Genomic DNA, 18792 nt, shown 5'->3' on the forward strand with positions numbered 1-18792 from the left:
AATGGTGTTCCAAAAAAGGTCCAGTCACCAGGACCACAAATACAAATTCCATCTAGACACTGTTGCCCTAGAGCACACAAAAAACTATACATACCTTGGCCTAAACATCAGCACCACAGGTAACTTCCACAAAGCTGTGAACGATCTGAGAGACAAGGCAAGAAGGGCATTCTATGCCATCAAAAGAAACATAAATTTCAACATACCAATTAGGATTTGGCTAAAATACTTGAATCAGTCATAGAGCCCATTGCCCTTTATGGTTGTGAGGTCTGGGGTCCGCTCACCAACCAAGACTTCACAAAATGGGACAAACACCAAATTGAGACTCTGCACGCAGAATTCTGCAAAAATATCCTCCGTGTACAACGTAGAACACCAAATAATGCATGCAGAGCAGAATTAGGCGATACCCACTAATTATCAAAATCAGAAAAGAGCTGTTAAATTCTACAACCACCTAAAAGGAAGCGATTCACAAACCTTCCATAACAAAGCCATCACCTACAGAGAGATGAACCTGGAGAAGAGTCCCTAAGCAAGCTGGTCATGGGGCTCTGTTCACAAACACAAACACACACTACAGAGCCCCAGGACAGCAGCACAATTAGACCCAACCAAATCATGAGAAAACAAAAAGATAACTACTTAACACATTGGAAAGAATTAACAAAAAAACTGAGCAAACTAGAATGCTATTTGGCCCTACACAGAGAGTACACAGCGGCAGAATACCTGACCACTGTGACTGACCCAAAATTAAGGAAAGCCTTGACTATGTACAGACTCAGTGAGCATAGCCTTGCTATTGAGAAAGGCCGCCGTAGGCAGACATGGCTCTCAAGAGAAGACAGGCTATGTGCTCACTGCCCACAAAATGAGGTGGAAACTGAGCTGCACTTCCTAACCTCCTGCCCAATGTATGACCATATTAGAGAGACATATTTCCCTCAGATTACACAGATCCACAAAGAATTCGAAAACAAATCCAATTTTGAAAAACTCCCATATCTACTGGGTGAAATTCCACAGTGTGCCATCACAGCAGCAAGATTTGTGACCTGTTGCCACGAGAAAAGGGCAACCAGTGAAGAACAAACACCATTGTAAATACAACCCATATTTATGCTTATTTATTTTATCTTGTGTCCTTTAGCCATTGTACATTGTTAGAACACTGTATATTATATATATAATATGAACATTTGTAATGTCTTTACTGTTATGAAACTTCTGTATGTGTAATGTTACTGTTAATTTCTGTTGTTTTTTCACTTTATATATTCACTTTGTATGTTGTCTACCTCACTTTGCTTTGGCAATGTTAACACATGTTTCCCATGCCAATAAAGCCCTTGAATTGAATTGAATTGAATTGAGAGAGAGAGCGAGAGTAACAGAGAGAGAGAGAGTGAGAGTAACGAGAGAGAGAGAGACGAGAGAGAGCGAGCGAGCGAGAGAGTAAACAGAGGAGCAGAAGAGTAGAGGTAACAGAGAGCGTGAGAGGAGAAGTAAGCAGAGAGCGAGAGTGAGAGGGAGAGAGAGAGTAACATGAGAGAGAGAGTTAACAGAGAGAGAGAGAGAGAGTACCAGAGAGAGAGAGAGAGGGAAGTAACAGAGAGAGAGAGCAGCGAGTAACAGAGAGAGAGAGAGAGTAACCAGCGAGAGAGAGTTGAGAGTAACAGAGAGAGAGAGAGAGAGAGTAACAGCGAGAGAGAGTGAGAGAGAGAGAGTAAACTAGAAAAAGGAAATTTAAGAGAGCGGAGAGAGAGAGAGTAACAGAAGAGAGGAGAGAGTAGTAACTAGAGAGAGCGAGGTAACAAGAGAGAGCGAGAGTAAACAGAGAGGAGCGAGAGTAAACAGAGAGAGCGAGAGTAACTAGAGAGAGCGAGAAGTAACAGAGAGAGCGAGAGTAACAGAGAGAGCGAGAGTAACAGAGAGAGCGAGAGTAAGAGAGAGCGAGAGTAACAGAGAGAGCGAGAGTAACAGAGAGAGCGAGTGTAAACAGAGAGAGCGAGAGAGCGAGTAACAGAGAGAGCGAGAGAGCGAGTAACAGAGAGAGCGAGAGAGCGAGTAACAGAGAGAGCGAGAGAGAGAGTAACAGAGAGAGCGAGAGCGAGAGTAACAGAGAGAGCGAGAGTAACAGAGAGAGCGAGAGTAACAGAGAGAGCGAGAGTAACAGAGAGAGCGAGAGTAACAGAGAGAGCGAGAGTAACAGAGAGAGCGAGAGTAACAGAGAGAGCGAGAGTAACAGAGAGAGCGAGAGTAACAGAGAGAGCGAGAGTAACAGAGAGAGCGAGAGTAAGAGAGAGCGAGAGTAACAGAGAGAGCGAGAGTAACAGAGAGAGCGAGAGTAACAGAGAGAGCGAGAGAGCGAGTAACAGAGAGAGCGAGAGAGCGAGTAACAGAGAGAGCGAGAGAGCGAGTAACAGAGAGAGCGAGAGAGCGAGTAACAGAGAGAGCGAGAGAGCGAGTAACAGAGAGAGCGAGTAACAGAGAGAGCGAGAGAGCGAGTAACAGAGAGCGAGAGAGTGAGAAACAGAGAGAGCGAGAGAGTGAGAAACAGAGAGAGCGAGAGTAACAGAGAGCGAGAGCGAGAGAGAGCGAGTAACAGAGAGAGCGAGAGAGAGCGAGTAACAGAGAGAGAGAGAGAGAGTGAGCGAGAGAGTAACAGAGAGAGCGAGCGAGAGTGTAACAGAGAGAGCGAGCGAGAGAGTAACAGAGAGAGCGAGCGAGAGTGTAACAGAGAGAGAGCGAGCGAGAGTGTAACAGAGAGAGAGCGAGCGAGAGTGTAACAGAGAGAGAGCGAGCGAGAGTGTAACAGAGAGAGAGCGAGCGAGAGAGTAACAGAGAGCGAGCGAGAGTAACAGAGAGAGAGAGTAACATAGAGAGCGAGAGAGAGAGTAACAGAGAGAGTAACAGAGAGAGAGTAACAGAGAGAGAGCAACAGAGAGAGAGAGCGAGTAAGAGAGAGAGCAACAGAGAGAGAGAGCAAGAGAGAGCAAGAGAGAGAGCGAGCGAGAGAGTAACAGAGAGCGAGCGAGCGAGAGAGTAACAGAGAGCGAGCGAGAGAGTAACAGAGAGCGAGCGAGAGAGTAACAGAGAGCGAGCGAGAGAGTAACAGAGAGCGAGCGAGAGAGTAACAGAGAGCGAGCGAGAGAGTAACAGAGAGCGAGCGAGAGAGTAACAGAGAGCGAGCGAGACAGTAACAGAGAGCGAGCGAGAGTGTAACAGAGAGCGAGCGAGAGTAACAGTGAGAGAGAGTAACAGAGAGAGAGAGAGCGAGAGAGAGAGTAACAGAGAGAGTAACAGAGAGAGAGTAACAGAGAGAGAGAGCAACAGAGAGAGAGAGCGAGAGAGAGAGTAACAGAGAGAGAGACGAGTAAGAGAGAGCAACAGAGAGAGAGAGAGCAAGAGAGAGAGAGAGAGAGCGAGAGAGAGTAACAGAGAGAGAGAGTAACAGAGAGAGAGTAACAGAGAGAGAGTAACAGAGAGAGAGTAACAGAGAGAGAGAGCGAGAGTAACAGAGAGAGAATAACAGCGAGGGAGTGAGAGAAGGAAAAAAGAGAGGGAGCGAAAGGCAGCGAGAGAGAGGCCAACCACACAAGAAACATTCCAGAAGCCATATGTAAATACCAGGGGTCTGCAAGAGAGAGGGGGAGAGAAGGGTGCTCTCTCAGAACCTCAGAATGGAGGGAGATAACACAATATAAGCAGAGAGAAGGGTGCTCTCTCAGAACCTCAGAATGGAGGGAGATAACACAATATAAGCAGAGAGAAGGGTGCTCTCTCAGAACCTCAGAATGGAGGGAGATAACACAATATAAGCAGAGAGAAGGGTGCTCTCTCAGAACCTCAGAATGGAGGGAGATAACATAAGCAGAGAGAAGGAACGGGAAAAGACAGAAAGAGAATAAAAACTGAAAAACGACAGAACCCAAAAGACAGAAAGACAGCGCAGATAAACACATATTTACAACAACATTTACTGGCACACAAACACACGATATACTGTCAGCACTGAGATGGTTTGGCCCAGTAAGTAGGAAGTATACTGTGTGCAGCTCACCCTGCACTATCAGCTCAAACATACAATACCAGTCAAAAGTTTGGACACACCTACTCATTCCAGGGTTTTTCTTTATTTGTACTATGTTCTACATTGTAGAATAATAGTGAAGACATCAAAACTATGAAATAACACATATGGAATCATGTAGTAACCAAAAAAAGTGTTAAACAAAATCAAAATATATTGTATATTTGAGATTCTTCAAAAGTAGCCACCCTTTGCCTTGATAACAGCTTTGAACACTCTTGGCATTCTCTCAACCAGCTTCATGAGGTAAGGGAAAGGGGGATACCTAGTAAGTTGTATAACTGAATGCATTCAACTGAAATGTGTATTCCGCGTTTTACCCAACCCCTCTGAATCAGAGAGGTGTGTAGGTATGTCATAATTGGCATCCATGTCATCGGTGCCCGGGGTACAGTGGGTTAACTGCCTTGCTTAGGGGCAGAAGGACAGATTTTTACCTTGTCAGGTTGGATCAGATTCGATCCAGTAATTCGATCCAGTAAACCTTCGGTTACTGGCACAACGCTCCTACCCGCAAGGCTACCTGCCGCACCAGTCACCTTGAATGCATTTCAATTAACAGGTGTCTTGTTAAATTAATTTGTGGAATTTCTTTCCTTCTTAATGCGTTTGAGCCAATCAGTTGTGTTGTGACAAGGTAGGGGTGGTATACAGAAGCTAGCCCTATTTGGTGAAAGACCAAGTCCATATTATGGCAAGAACAGCTCAAATAAGCAAAGAGAAAAAACAGTCCATCATTACTTTAAGACATGAAGGTCATTACTTTAAGACATGAAGGTCAGTCAATCCAGAAGATTTGAAGAACTTTGAAAGTTTTTTTTCAAGTGCAGTGGCAACAATCATCAAGCGCTATGATGAAACTGGCTCTCATGAGGATCGCCACAGGAAAGGAGGACCCAGAGTTACCTAATATATATATATATATATTTATGGAAATGAGAAAATGAGATATATATATAATATATCTCATTTTCCATCTACTGACTGAACATACTCTCCTGCAACCCACCTCACCCAATGTGGTATGGATCTGCTATTTTTACACTTTTGAACTGGAACCCCCTTCAGCAGCTAGCCAGCTAACTAGCCAGTAGTTAGCCTGGAGCTAGCCTCGAACTAGGCCCATCTCCCGGCTAGCATCAAGCAATCAATTACCTCTTTTGCCAATTGGCCAAGTTTTCAATTACCTCTTTTGCCAATTGGCCTGGACACTTTGCTGCCGACACGGAGCCAAGCCGATCCATCACGAATTGTCTACCGACGTAACCGTCCGAGGGGGTTTCCGTCCCGAAGCAAGCAACAGTTAACCTGGAGCTAGCCTCGAGCTAGGCACTTCTCCCGGCTAGCCGAAGAATTCTATCAGATAATTCCTGTGCTTTAATACCTCTTCTGCCAATTGGCCTAGACCTTTTGCCGCCGACAAGGAGCCCCGCCGATCCATCACGACTGGTCTGTCGACGTAACCGGGGGTTTCAACAGACTCTCCCGTTGCGAAGTCCCCCTGAGGCCCATCTGCTAGCCTGCTTCGAGCCCCGGCCTGCTAGCTGTCTTAAAATCGCCATGCCTCCAGCTCACCTAGCTACTCACTGGACCCTATTATCACTCAGCTACATATGCCTCTCCCTAATGTCAATATGCCTTGTCTATTACTGTTTTGGTTAGTAATTTCTCTTATTTCACTGTAGAGCCTCCAGCCCTCATCAATATGCCTAGCCCTTATGTTCCATTGCCCACACATGCGGTGACCGCACCTGGCTTAAATGGTGAATTGGACAGTGCAGTTAGATTAACAAGAATATAAGCTTTCTGCCCATATAAGATGTCTATGTCCTGGGATTTCTTTTTTGTTACTTACAACGTGATGCTAATCACATTAAACAGGTCAACATTCATAAAGCCGCGGGGCCAGACGGATTACCAGCACATGTGCTCAAAGCATGCGTGGACCAACTGGCTAGTGTCATCACAAATATTTTCAACATCTCCCTGACCGAGTCTGTAATACCTACATGTTTCAAGCAGACCACCACAGTCCCTGTGCCCAAGAAAGCGAAGGTAACCTGACTAAATAACTACCACCCCGTAGTACTCACGTCGGTAGCCATAAAGTGTTTAAAAAAGTTTGGTCATGTCTCACATCAACCCCGTCAACCCGGAAACCCTAGAGCCACTTCAATTTGCATACCGCCTCAACAGATGAAGCAATCTTAACTCCACTCCACACTGCCATTTCACACCTGGACAAAAGGAACACCTATTTGAGAACGCAGCTCAGCGTTCACCATCACAGTGCCCACAAAGCTCATAACTAAGCTAAGGACCCGAGGACTAAACACCTCCCTCTGCAACTGGATCCTGGACTTCCTGACGGCCACCCCCAGGTGGTAAGGGTAGGCAACAACACATCTGCAATGCTGATCCTCAACACTGGTTCCCCTCAGGGGTGCATGCTTATTCCCCTCCTGTAGTCAATGTTCACCCACAACTGCGTGGCCATCACTAAGTTTGGGAGGAGATCAGAGACCTGGCAATGTGGTGCCAGGAAAATAACCTCTCCCTCAATGTGAGCAAGACAGAGGAGCTAATCATGGACTATAGGAAAAAAGAAGGCCCGAATAGGCCCCCATTAACATTGACAGGGCTGAAGTGGAGCGAGTCGAGAGTTAAGTTCCTTGGTGTCCACATATCCAACTAAATATCATGGTCCAAACACACCAAGACAGTTGAAGAGGGCACGACAGCACCTGTTCCCTCTCAGGAGACTAAAAAGATTTTGCATGGGACCCCAGATCCTCAAAAAGTTATACGACTACACCACCGAGACAATCCTGACCGGTTGCACCACTGCCTGGTATGGCAACTGCTCGGCATCTGACCGAACGTAGCTACGGAGTCTTTTGCGTTGTTTGTAACTTATTTTGTACATAATGTTGCTGCTATCACCGTCTCTTATGACCGAAAAGAGCTTATGGACATCAGAACATCGATTACTCACCACGAACTGGTAGAAGCTTTTTCCTTTAACGAGTCCGACGTGAAGGAGATACTGCTTTCCCGGGAACAGGCCCAAATCCCCAAAATTTGGTAAAGAGAAAAAGAGGGCGGAGGTCGGGCTGCCTTCTGAGAATTCGTAGGCGAGCGAGTAAACCCCCACAGCCATCCGTTCTATTGGCCAATGTGCACTCTTTGAATAATTCAATCAATGACCTACGAGCAAGATTAAACTACCAACGGAACATTAAAAACTGTAATAACTTATGTTTTGCTATTGTTATTTTACTGCTGCTATTTAATCATTTGTTACTTTTATTTATTATTCATATTTTATTTATTTATTTATTTATTTTTTAACTGTATTGTTGGTTAAGGGCTTGTAAGTAAACATTTCACTGAAAGGTCTACACCGGTTGTATTCGGCGCATGTGACAAATACAAATGTATTTGATTCGATTTTTAGTGCGTACTGCCCAGTACATCACTGGGGCCAAGCTTCTTGACATCCAAATCAAGTAAAATTGAATTTTATTATATCACATACACATGGTTAGCAGATGTTAATGCGAGTGTAGCGAAATGCTTGTGCTTCTAGTTCCGACAATACCTAACAAGTAATCTAACAAATTCACAATAACTACCTTATACACAAATGTAAAGGGATGAATAAGTATGAGTGATGGTCGTGCAGCATAGGCAAGATGCAGTAGATGGCATATAATACAGTATATACATGTGAGATGAGTAATGTAGGATATGTAAACATTATTAAAGTGCTGATATTTAAAGTGACTAGTGATACCTGTATTAAGTCCATGTATTAAAGTGGCCAGAGATTTGAGTCTGTATGTTGGCAGCAGCCTCTCTATGTTAGGGATGGCCTTGAGATAGAGGTTTTTCAGTTTCTCTCCACAGGCAGTGGCTCGGGTGGTTCATGTCCTTGATGATCTTTTTGGCCAACCTATGACATTGGGTGCTGTAGGTGTCCTGGAGGTCAGGCAGTGTGCCCCCGGTGATGAGTTGTGCAGATTGCACCACCCTCTGGAGAGCCCTATAGTTGCGGGCGGTGCAGGTACCATACCAGGCATCGAATCAGCCCAATAGGATGCTCTCAATTGTGCACCTGTAAAAGTGTATGGAGGTCTTAGGGGCCATGCCACATTTCTTCAGCCTACTGAGTTTGAAGAGGCGCTGTTGCACCTTCTTACCCGCTATCTGTGTGGGTGGACCATTTCAGACTGTCAATGACATGTACACCGAAGAATTTAAGCTTTTTACCTTCTCCACTGCGGTCCCATCAATGTGGATAGGGGCGTGCTCCCTCTGCTGTCCACGGTCAGCTCCTTTGTTTTTTTGACGTTGAGTTTATTTTCATGGTACCACTCCACCAGGGCCCCCACCTCCTCCCGGTAGGCTGTCTTGTCATTGTTGGTAATCAGGCCTACTACTATTGCGTCGTCTGCAAACTTGATGATTGAGTTGGAGGCGTGAAAGGGTGGGTGAACTGGGATTAGAGGAGGGGGTTGAGCACGCACCCTTGTGGGGCCCCTGTGTTGAGGATAAACAAAGTAGAGGTGTTGTTTCCTACCCTCACCACCTGGGGCAGCCTGTCAGAAAGTCCAGGACCCAGTTGCACAGGGCGGGTTTCAGACCCAGGGCCCCGAGCTTAATGATGAGCTTGAAGTGTACTCTGCTGTTGAAGGCTGAGCGATAGTCAATGAACAACATTCTTACATAGGTATTCCTCTTGTCCAGATGGGATAGGCCACTGTAAAGTGCAATGGCGAATGCATCGTTGCAGTTTGTCTAGGACGTCAGATAAGGTAGAGGTGACGCTTAAATGTCTTACTCACGTCAGCCACGGAGAACGAGATCCCACAGTCCTTGTGAGCTGGCTGCGTTAGTGGCACTGTGTTATCCTCAAAGCGTGAAAAGGTGTTTAGCTTGTCTGGGAGGAAGACGTCAATGTTCACAACATGGCTGGTTTTCGCTTTGTAATCCGTGGTTGTCTGTAAACCCTGCCACATACGTCTCGTGTCTGAGCCACTGAATTGTGACTCCACTTTGTCTCTGTACTGATGTTTTACCTGTTTGATTGCCTTACGGAGGGAATAACTACACTGTTTGTATTCATCCATAATCCCAGTCACCTTGCCATGGTTAAATGTGGTTGTTCGAGCGTTCAGTTTTGCACAAATGCTGCCATCTATCCACGGTTTCTGGTTTGGGTAGGTTTTAATATTCACAGAGGGAACAACATCCCATATACACTTCCTGATGAACTAGGTCACGGTGTCCGTGTATACGTCAATGTTTTTCTCAGAGGCTACCCGGAACATATCCCAGTCCGCGTGATTGAAACAATCTTGAAGCTTGGATTCCGATTGGTCAGACCAGCATTGAATAGATCTTAGCACAGGTACTTCCCATTTGAGAATCTGCCTATTGGAGTCGTGATTTAATTTGCCAAAGGGAGGGCGGGGAAGGGCCTTGTAAGCATACCGGAAGAGGGAGTAACAGTGGTTGAGCATTTTAGCAGCTCGAGAACTACAGTCAATGTGTTGGTATAACTTCAGTAGCGTTTTCCTCAAATTTGCTTTGTTAAAATCCCCAGCTACAATAAATGCGACCTCGGGATATGTGTTTTCCAGTTTGCACAAAGTCCAGTGTAGTTCCTTGAGGACTGTCATGGTATCGGCTTGAGGGGCAATATACGTGGCTGTGACTATTACCGAAGAGAATTCTCTTGGGAGATAATACGGTCAGCATTTGATTATGAGGTATTCTAGGTTGGGGGAACAAAATGACTTGTACGTTATCAGAATCAAACCATGAGTAGTTAATCATGAAACATACACCACCACGTTTCTTTTTCCCGGAGAGTTCTTCATTCCTGTCTGCGTGATGTACCGAGAACCCAGCTGGCTGTATGGATGGGGACAGTATACCTGGAGAGAGTCTTTGTGGCAACCGTTTGGGGAAGGCCCTTTCCTGTTTCAGCATGACAATGCCCCCGTGCACAAAGAAAGGTCCATACAAAAATAGTTTGTCGAGATCAGTGTGGAAGAACTTGACTGGCCTGCACAGAGCCCTGACCTCAACCCCATCGAAAAGCTTTGGGATGAACTGGAATGCTGACTGCGAGCCAGGCCTAATTGCCCCAGTGCTCGACCTCACTAATGGTCGTGTGGCTAAATGGTAGAAGTCACCGCTGCAAAGTTCCAACATCTACTGGAAAGCGTTCACAGAAGAATGGAGTCTGTTATAGCAGCAAAGGGGTACCAAATCCATATTAATGCACATGATTTTGGAATAAAATGTTTGACGAGCAGGTGTCCACATACTTTTGGTCATGTAGTGTATGTGGTAGTGGAGTAGTGGCCTGAGGGCACACACTTCACACTTTGTGAAATCTGTTGTGAATTGTAATATGTTTTATTATTGTATATAACTGCCAACATTTTGCCAGACCCCAGGAGGAGAAGCTGCTGCCTTGGCAGCTAACAGGGATCCATAATAAAAACAAATACACACACACACACACTGTGTCCAGTAACAGTACATACCGAGAGATGCAGTCATGATGGAGAGATGTTCAGAGGACTATCCCACTGTGTCTATCTGGAGGAAACTGGAGCTGCACACTGCCACAGCTCTGTCAGCTAAACAGATCTCCTCTCTCTTGCTCTCACTCCTCTCTCTCCCCTCTGCCGCTTTCTCTCTAAAACTCTGAACTTCTCTTTTTCTTTACTGAATCCTCTATCACTCTTTTCCTTTCTGTCTCTCCTTCTGGCTCAGCTGGTCTTTTCCGTGGGGCTGAAGAATGTTTGTCTGCCCCCCGGCACAAATAAGGGAGTAATTAAAATGAGAGAACTGTCTGTTCTCTCCCTCTCCTCCCACTTTCACTTGCTCACTGCCCCTCTGTCCCTTTTCAATCACTCCTCTACATTTAATCTCTCTGACTATTAACTCTGTTGTAAGGCAGCAGTGTGTTCTCTGGTTAAACTTCTGTGGTCGTGAGTGAAGTCATTTAGGAACTGGAACAGAACACAGAGACAAACCATATTTCATTCCTATGATACACTGCACTCCACATTGGAAAATAGTTATATGTTCGCTACTGACTTGGTATATATATATCTCTATCTATCTATCTATCTATCGAGAGAGAGAGAGTGGCCCACCACTCCACCCTGGACTTGAACAGCCTCTATGACCAGGTCCACCTCTACAAGGCAGCAGTGCCCACCTTTGCCCGGACTCTAAAGGACATCGCTCTCAAACGTATCCCCAACACTCCACACAGGAGCAACAGATCAATAGACACCCCACCCAGACCAGCGAGACACCCTCCCAGATCTGCAGGACCTCCCCCTGGACCTACACATAGAGGACCCACGCCAAGAGGAATTACATCCAGACCACAGTACACCCAGACACATCCACACCCCCACCCCAACCAATCAACACCCCCCCACGTCAACCATGCCCACACTCCATTTAGGCCCCCTCAGATCAGACCTATGCCACTCCTGCCCACCCCATGCACCCCACCCCCGCAAAGAGGGCCTCAACATGGAAGCCACACATACGCCCAGGTAGTGAGCGGGCAAACAGTCCCAACCCCCACTCTCACACTCGCCCAAGCCAATGGCATGTACCAGATGCTCAGCAGGCTCTGCTCACACTTACTGGCCTGAGGCTAAACCACGACCAACAACATTGGACACTCTATGGAACAAAAAGCCTTCACTATATTATCCTGGAATATCCAAGGCCTGAGGTCATCTGCCTTTGGCCTAAAGAGCAGAAACCCGGACTTCACCAAAGAAATCGGTAATACAGACATTGTCATCCTGCAAGAAACCTGGTATAGAGGAGATGGACCCACTGGTTGCCCTCTAGGTTACAGAGAGCTGGTAGTCCCATCCACCAAACTACCAGGTGTGAAACAGGGAAGGGACTCAGGGGTATGCTAATTTGGTATAGAGCAGACCTAACTCACTCCATTAAATTAATCAAAACAGGAACATTCTACATTTGGCTAGAAATTCAAAAAGAAATTATCCTAACAGAGAAAAATGTCCTCCTGTGTGCTACCTATATCCCCCCACTAGAATCCCCATATTTTAATGAAGACAGCTTCTCCATCCTGGAGGGGGAAATCAATCATTTCCAGGCCCAGGGACATGTACTAGTCTGTGGTGACCTAAATGCCAGAACCGGACAAGAACCTGACACCCTCAGCACACAGGGGGACAAACACCTGCCTGGAGGTGACAGCATTCCCTCCCCCATATGCCCCCCTAGGCACAACTATGACAACATAACCAACAAAAACGGGTCACAACTCCTGCAGCTCTGTCGCACGCTGGGTATGTACATAGTCAACGGTAGGCTTCGAGGGGACTCCTATGGTAGGTACACCTATAGCTCATCTCTTGGCAGTAGTACTGTAGACTACTTGATCACTGACCTCAACCCAGAGTCTCTCAGAGCGTTCACAGTCAGCCCACTGACACCCCTATCAGACCACAGCAAAATCACAGTCTACTTAAACAGAGCAATACTCAATCATGAGGCATCAAAGCCAAAGGAACTGAGTAACATTAAGAAATGCTATAGATGGAAGGAATGCAGTTTGGAAACCTACCAAAAAACAATTAGGCAACAACAAATTCAATCCCTCTTAGACAATTTCCTGGGTAAAACGTTCCACTGTAATAGTGAAGGTGTAAACTTGGCAGTAGAAAATCTTAACAGTATATTTGACCTCTCAGCTTCCCTATCAAATCTAAAAATCTCAAATAGAAAACCGAAGAAAATTAACAATAATGACAAATGGTTTGATGAAGAATGCAAAAATCTAAGAAAGAAATTGAGAAACCTGTCCAACCAAAAACATAGAGACCCGGAAAACCTGAGTCTACGCCTTCACTATGGTGAATCACTAAAACAATACAGAAATACACTACGGAAAAAGAAGGAACAGCATGTCAGAAATCAGCTCAATGCAATTGAAGAATCCATAGACTCTAACCACTTCTGGGAAAATTGGAAAACACTAAACAAACAACAACACGAAGAATTATCTATCCAAAATGGAGATGTATGGGTAAACCACTTCTCCAATCTTTTTGGCTCTATAACAAAGAATAAAGAGCAAAAACATATACATGATCAAACACAGATCAACTATTAAAGACTACCAGAACCCACTGGATTCTCCAATTACATTGAAAGAGTTACAGGACAAAATAAAAACCCTCCAACCCAAAAAGGCCTGTGGTGTTGATGGTCTCCTCAATGAAATGATCAAATATACAGACAACAAATTCCAATTGGCTATACTAAAACTCTTTAACATCATACTTAGCTCTGGCATCTTCCCCAATATTTGGAACCAAGGACTGATCACCCCAATCCACAAAAGTGGAGACAAATTTGACCCCAATAACTACCGTGGAATATGTGTCAACAGTAACCTTGGGAAAATCCTCTGCATCATTATTAACAGCAGACTCGTACATTTCCTCAATGAAAACAATGTACTGAGCAAATGTCAAATTGGCTTTTTACCAAATTACCGTACAACAGACCATGTATTCACCCTGCACACCCTAATTGACAATCAAACAAACCAAAACAAAGGCAAAGTCTTCTCATGCTTTGTTGATTTCAAAAAAGCCTTCAACTCAATCTGGCATGAGGGTCTGCTATACAAACTGATGGAAAGTGGTGTTGGGGGTAAAACATACGACATTATAAAATCCATGTACACAAACAACAAGTGTGCGGTTAAAATTGGCAAAAAACACACATTTCTTCACACAGGGTCGTGGGGTTAGACAGGGATGCAGCTTAAGCCCCACCCTCTTCAACATATGTATCAACGAATTGGCGAGGGCACTAGAAAAGTCTGCAGCACCCGGCCTCCCCCTGCTAGAATCCGAAGTCAAATGTCTGCTGTTTGCTGATGATCTGGTGCTTCTGTCACCAACCAAGGAGGGCCTACAGCAGCACCTAGATCTTATGCACAGATTCTATCAGACCTGGGCCCTGACAGTAAATCTCAGTAAGACCAAAATAATGGTGTTCCAAAAAAGGTCCAGTCACCAGGACCACAAATACAAATTCCATCTAGACACTGTTGCCCTAGAGCACACAAAAAACTATACATACCTTGGCCTAAACATCAGCACCACAGGTAACTTCCACAAAGCTGTGAACGATCTGAGAGACAAGGCAAGAAGGGCATTCTATGCCATCAAAAGAAACAAATTTCAACATACCAATTAGGATCTGGCTAAAAATACTTGAATCAGTCATAGAGCCCATTGCCCTTTATGGTTGTGAGGTCTGGGGTCCGCTCACCAACCAAGACTTCACAAAATGGGACAAACACCAAATTGAGACTCTGCACGCAGAATTCTGCAAAAATATCCTCCATGTACAACGTAGAACACCAAATAATGCATGCAGAGCAGAATTAGGCCGATACCCACTAATTATCAAAATCCAGAAAAGAGCTGTTAAATTCTACAACCACCTAAAAGGAAGCGATTCCCAAACCTTCCATAACAAAGCCATCACCTACAGAGAGATGAACCTGGAGAAGAGTCCCCTAAGCAAGCTGGTCCTGGGGCTCTGTTCACAAACACAAACACACACTACAGAGCCCCAGGACAGCAGCACAATTAGACCCAACCAAATCATGAGAGTACACAGCGGCAGAATACCTGACCACTGTGACTGACCCAAAATTAAGGAAAGCCTTGACTAGGTACAGACTCAGTGAGCATAGCCTTGCTATTGAGAAAGGCCGCCGTAGGCAGACTTGGCTCTCAAGAGAAGACAGGCTATGTGCTCACTGCCCACAAAATGAGGTGGAAACTGAGCTGCACTTCCTAACCTCCTGCCCAATGTATGACCATATTAGAGAGACATATTTCCCTCAGATTACACAGATCCACAAAGAATTCGAAAACAAATCCAATTTTGAAAAACTCCCATATCTACTGGGTGAAATTCCACAGTGTGCCACCACAGCAGCAAGATTTGTGACCTGTTGCCACGAGAAAAGGGCAACCAGTGAAGAACAAACACCATTGTAAATACAACCCATATTTATGCTTATTTATTTTATCTTGTGTCCTTTAGCCATTTGTACATTGTTAGAACACTGTATATATATATATATATATAATATGACATTTGTAATGTCTTTACTGTTTTGAAACTTCTGTATGTGTAATGTTTACTGTTCATTTTTGTTGTTTTTCACTTTATATATTCACTTTGTATGTTGTCTACCTCACTTGCTTTAACACATGTTTCCCATGCCAATAAAGCCCTTGAATTGAATTGAATTGAGTATTCCCTCTGTCTAGATAGAGTAGGCCCCCCTCCCCTTCCTCTCACTGACCACTCTGCATTGTCTTCTACAGAGCCTCCAATCTGTTTCCTCCAATGCATTCTTGAAGGTCAGGGGTCGCATATTTACTTTTATGGCCATGTAGGGGGTCCAGCTAAGGGTTCTATGAATAATGAATACAAATGAAGAGTAAAATAACATGGCTGTATATAGGGAGTAGAAAATAACATGGCTATAAACAGGGAGTACTAGTATCGAGTCGATGTGCAGGGGTACAAGGTCTTTGAGGTAGATATGTACTGTACATATACAGTAGGTAGGGTTAAACTGACTAGCAGCAGCGCATGTGGTGTGTGTGTGCGCAGAGAGAACAGTCTGTGGCTTGGGTGGCTGGAGTCTTTGACAATTTGTTGGTGTTTCCTCTGACACCGCATGGTATAGAGGTCGTGGATGGCAGGGAGATCAGTCCCAGTGATGTACTGGGCTGTACATACTACACTCTGTAGCGCCTTGCGGTCAGATGCCAAGCAGTTGCCATACCAAGCAGTGATGCAGCCAGTCAAGATGCTCTCGATGGTGCAGCTGTTTAACTTTTTTACTCTTTTCAGCCTGTTAAGGGGGAAGAGGCGTTGTTGTGCCATCTTCATGATTGTTTTGATGTGTTTGGATGTGATAGATCCTTAGTGAAGGAACTTCAACATTTCGAACCGCTCCACTACAGCCCCATTGATGTGAATTGGGGCATGCTCAGCCCTCTGTTTCCTGTGGTCCAAGATCAGCTCCTTTTGTCTTACCGACATTGAGGGAGAGGTTGTTGTCCTGGTACCACAATGCCAGGTCTCTGACCTCCTCCCTGTATGATGTCTAATTGTCGTCAGTGATCAGGCCCACCACCGTTGTGCTGTCGGCAAACTTAATGATGTTGTTGGAGTCACGCGTGGCCACTGAACTGTAGTTTTTTTGTATGTGGGCATCCTGCCAACAGTAGTCACTTCATCTCTGCACAGTGGGTTAATTATACCATGATTTACAGTATCAGCTGGACTGGCTTCTGTCAATGGGATAGAAAGAGAATGATCTCTTTATTTCCCCATTACCTCTGGTTTGTCCCAAACTAAAAACATCCTAAACAGGACAATGAATACCAATGCATCTCACAAAACTCCTATCTACAGTAACAATTTTGTAATTTAGCAGAAACTCTTAACCAGAGTGACTTACAGGAACAATAAGGGCACATCAACAGATTGTTCACATAGTCGGCTCGGGGAGTCAAACCAGCAACCTTTTGTGTACTAACCCAACGCTCTTAAACGCTAGGCTACCAGAGCCCTACGGGTTAGTGACCCTAGACAAATCCCTCATGCCCATCGGTATTACAAAATGCAACCATGTGCACATCAGCAGTGGAGAGGCCAGGTTCAGAGGGCAAAGTGGGGGCATAATAATGAAAGTATAATGGATTATGCGTACCACTTAAGGATTCCACCCTGCCTCTGAACTCTGTCCAGCATTAATCACAACTCAAAGGTTTGGGTTTACACTGGGTGTTCTTTACAACCAAGCAGGAACATCTTTCTCTCTTCTCTCTCACTCACACATACACACACACAAAAAGCATACAAATACACACACACAAACACACATAGTAACAGAGTATAAATGTACCTTGTGATGTTCTGCTCATCTCCCACTGTCCCTTGCTATGCCTCATGTAAGAGACAACTGGACAACTTTTCACTGGGGAAGAGAGAAGATGTCTGATCAGATATGATATAATAACACACACACACACCTTAATTGTTTTATTCGCTGTCTCTTACCATAGGGCGTTGGAGGAGAAACAGGAAATGCTGGTGTGGGTGAGACGATGTCACAGTTCTCCGTCACTGGAGTCTGTCCTTCATAGTCCTCCATCCTGTAGAGACGGCCACGCTGTAAACACACACACATGCCGGGCAGACTTGTGATTTGTGTGTGACTGTTCTTGCTATTCATGCTGCCCTGCCATGAGAATAGGTGTGAGAGTTGCATCCCAAATGGCACCTTATTCCCATTCTAGTGCACTACTTTTCCCAGGGACTGCAGAGGGCTCTGGTTAAAATAGCGCACTTTATATGGAGTAGGGTGCCATTTGGGACACAAATCAGGAATCTCAGCGATTCAGACAAAACAGCCTGACCACCACAGTTCTTCTGCTTCACACCAACAAACATGAACTACTGTAGTTTGAATGGAATTCAACATAGTGTCACATTCATCATATGAAGGAGACCAAGGTGCAGCATTCTTCTTGATTTAAGAATGAACACTGAATAAACAAACTAAATAACAAACAAACCGTGAAGCTAATATGAGTAGTGCAGACAGGCAACTAAACATAGAACAAGAACCCACAACCACAAAATGGGAAATGGCTACCTAAATATGATCCCCAATCAGAGACAACGATAAACAGCTGCCTCTGATTGGGAACCATATCAGGCCACCATAGACATACATATTACCTAGACCTACAAAACCCCTAGACATACAAAACCCTAGACAATAAAAAAACTAGCACGCCCATCCTCGTTACACCCTGACCTAACCAAAAAATAAGAAAACAGAGATATCTAAGGTCAGAGCGTGACACATAGATTAACCATGGACATAGCCAGGTGTTTTTCTAACCGCATGATCATGACCAAGGAAAAGAACTCCTAGCATACCCATGACTATTGCGTATTATGGTGTATAGCAGGTGTGTAACCAGTGGGGGGTGGTGTGTTTAACTGGGAGGTGGGTAAGTTGAGGTGTTGTGTGTGTGTATACCTGGGAGGGAAGAAGGTTGGGCCTGAAGATCAGAGAGTTCTGGAACGTCTGGGCTCCGCTCCAACCCGGACTATGGAACCCTGGGTAATCTGTGACATCACTGGCCTGTCTGTGCTTCCAGCCTGAAGACAGAAAGACAAGACAGAAAGATAGAGACAGAGACACAGAGAGAGAGAAACAGAGAGAATAGATCATGTGTGTTTTTGCTTGCAGCCTTTTTATGAACATTCCAGGGTTTTTCTTAAATTTGTACAATTTTCTACATTGTAGAATAATAGTGAAGACATCTAAACTATGAAATAACACATGGAATCATGCAGTAACCAAAGAAGTGTTAAACAAATCAAATATATATATTTGAGATTTGAGATTCTTTAAAGTAGCCACCCTTAGCCTTGATGATAGCTTTGCACACTCTTGGCATTCTCTCAACCAGCTTCATGAGGTAGTCACCCACAATGCTTTTCAATTAACAGGTGTGTCTTGTTAAAAGTTCATTTGTGGAATTTCT

At 44.8% G+C, this 18792-nt stretch overlaps 1 protein-coding gene across 1 annotated transcript in view; it reads right to left on the bottom strand.

Annotated features, from left to right (window-relative positions):
* The window catches only part of LOC109897209 (tensin-3), a 70753-nt gene that overhangs the window by 31440 nt on the left and 20521 nt on the right, over positions 1-18792 (bottom strand). Inside the window, exons 3-5 of the mRNA XM_020491761.2 lie at positions 18282-18403; positions 17291-17402; positions 17136-17207 (exon numbers count right to left, since the gene is read on the bottom strand). Coding sequence (XP_020347350.1) covers positions 17136-17207; positions 17291-17402; positions 18282-18403 — 306 coding nt within the window. The remainder of the gene's footprint in view (positions 1-17135; positions 17208-17290; positions 17403-18281; positions 18404-18792) is intronic.

This window comes from Oncorhynchus kisutch, linkage group LG10 (assembly GCF_002021735.2).
Source record: "Oncorhynchus kisutch isolate 150728-3 linkage group LG10, Okis_V2, whole genome shotgun sequence".
In the NCBI taxonomy this organism is placed as follows: Eukaryota; Metazoa; Chordata; class Actinopteri; order Salmoniformes; family Salmonidae; genus Oncorhynchus; species Oncorhynchus kisutch.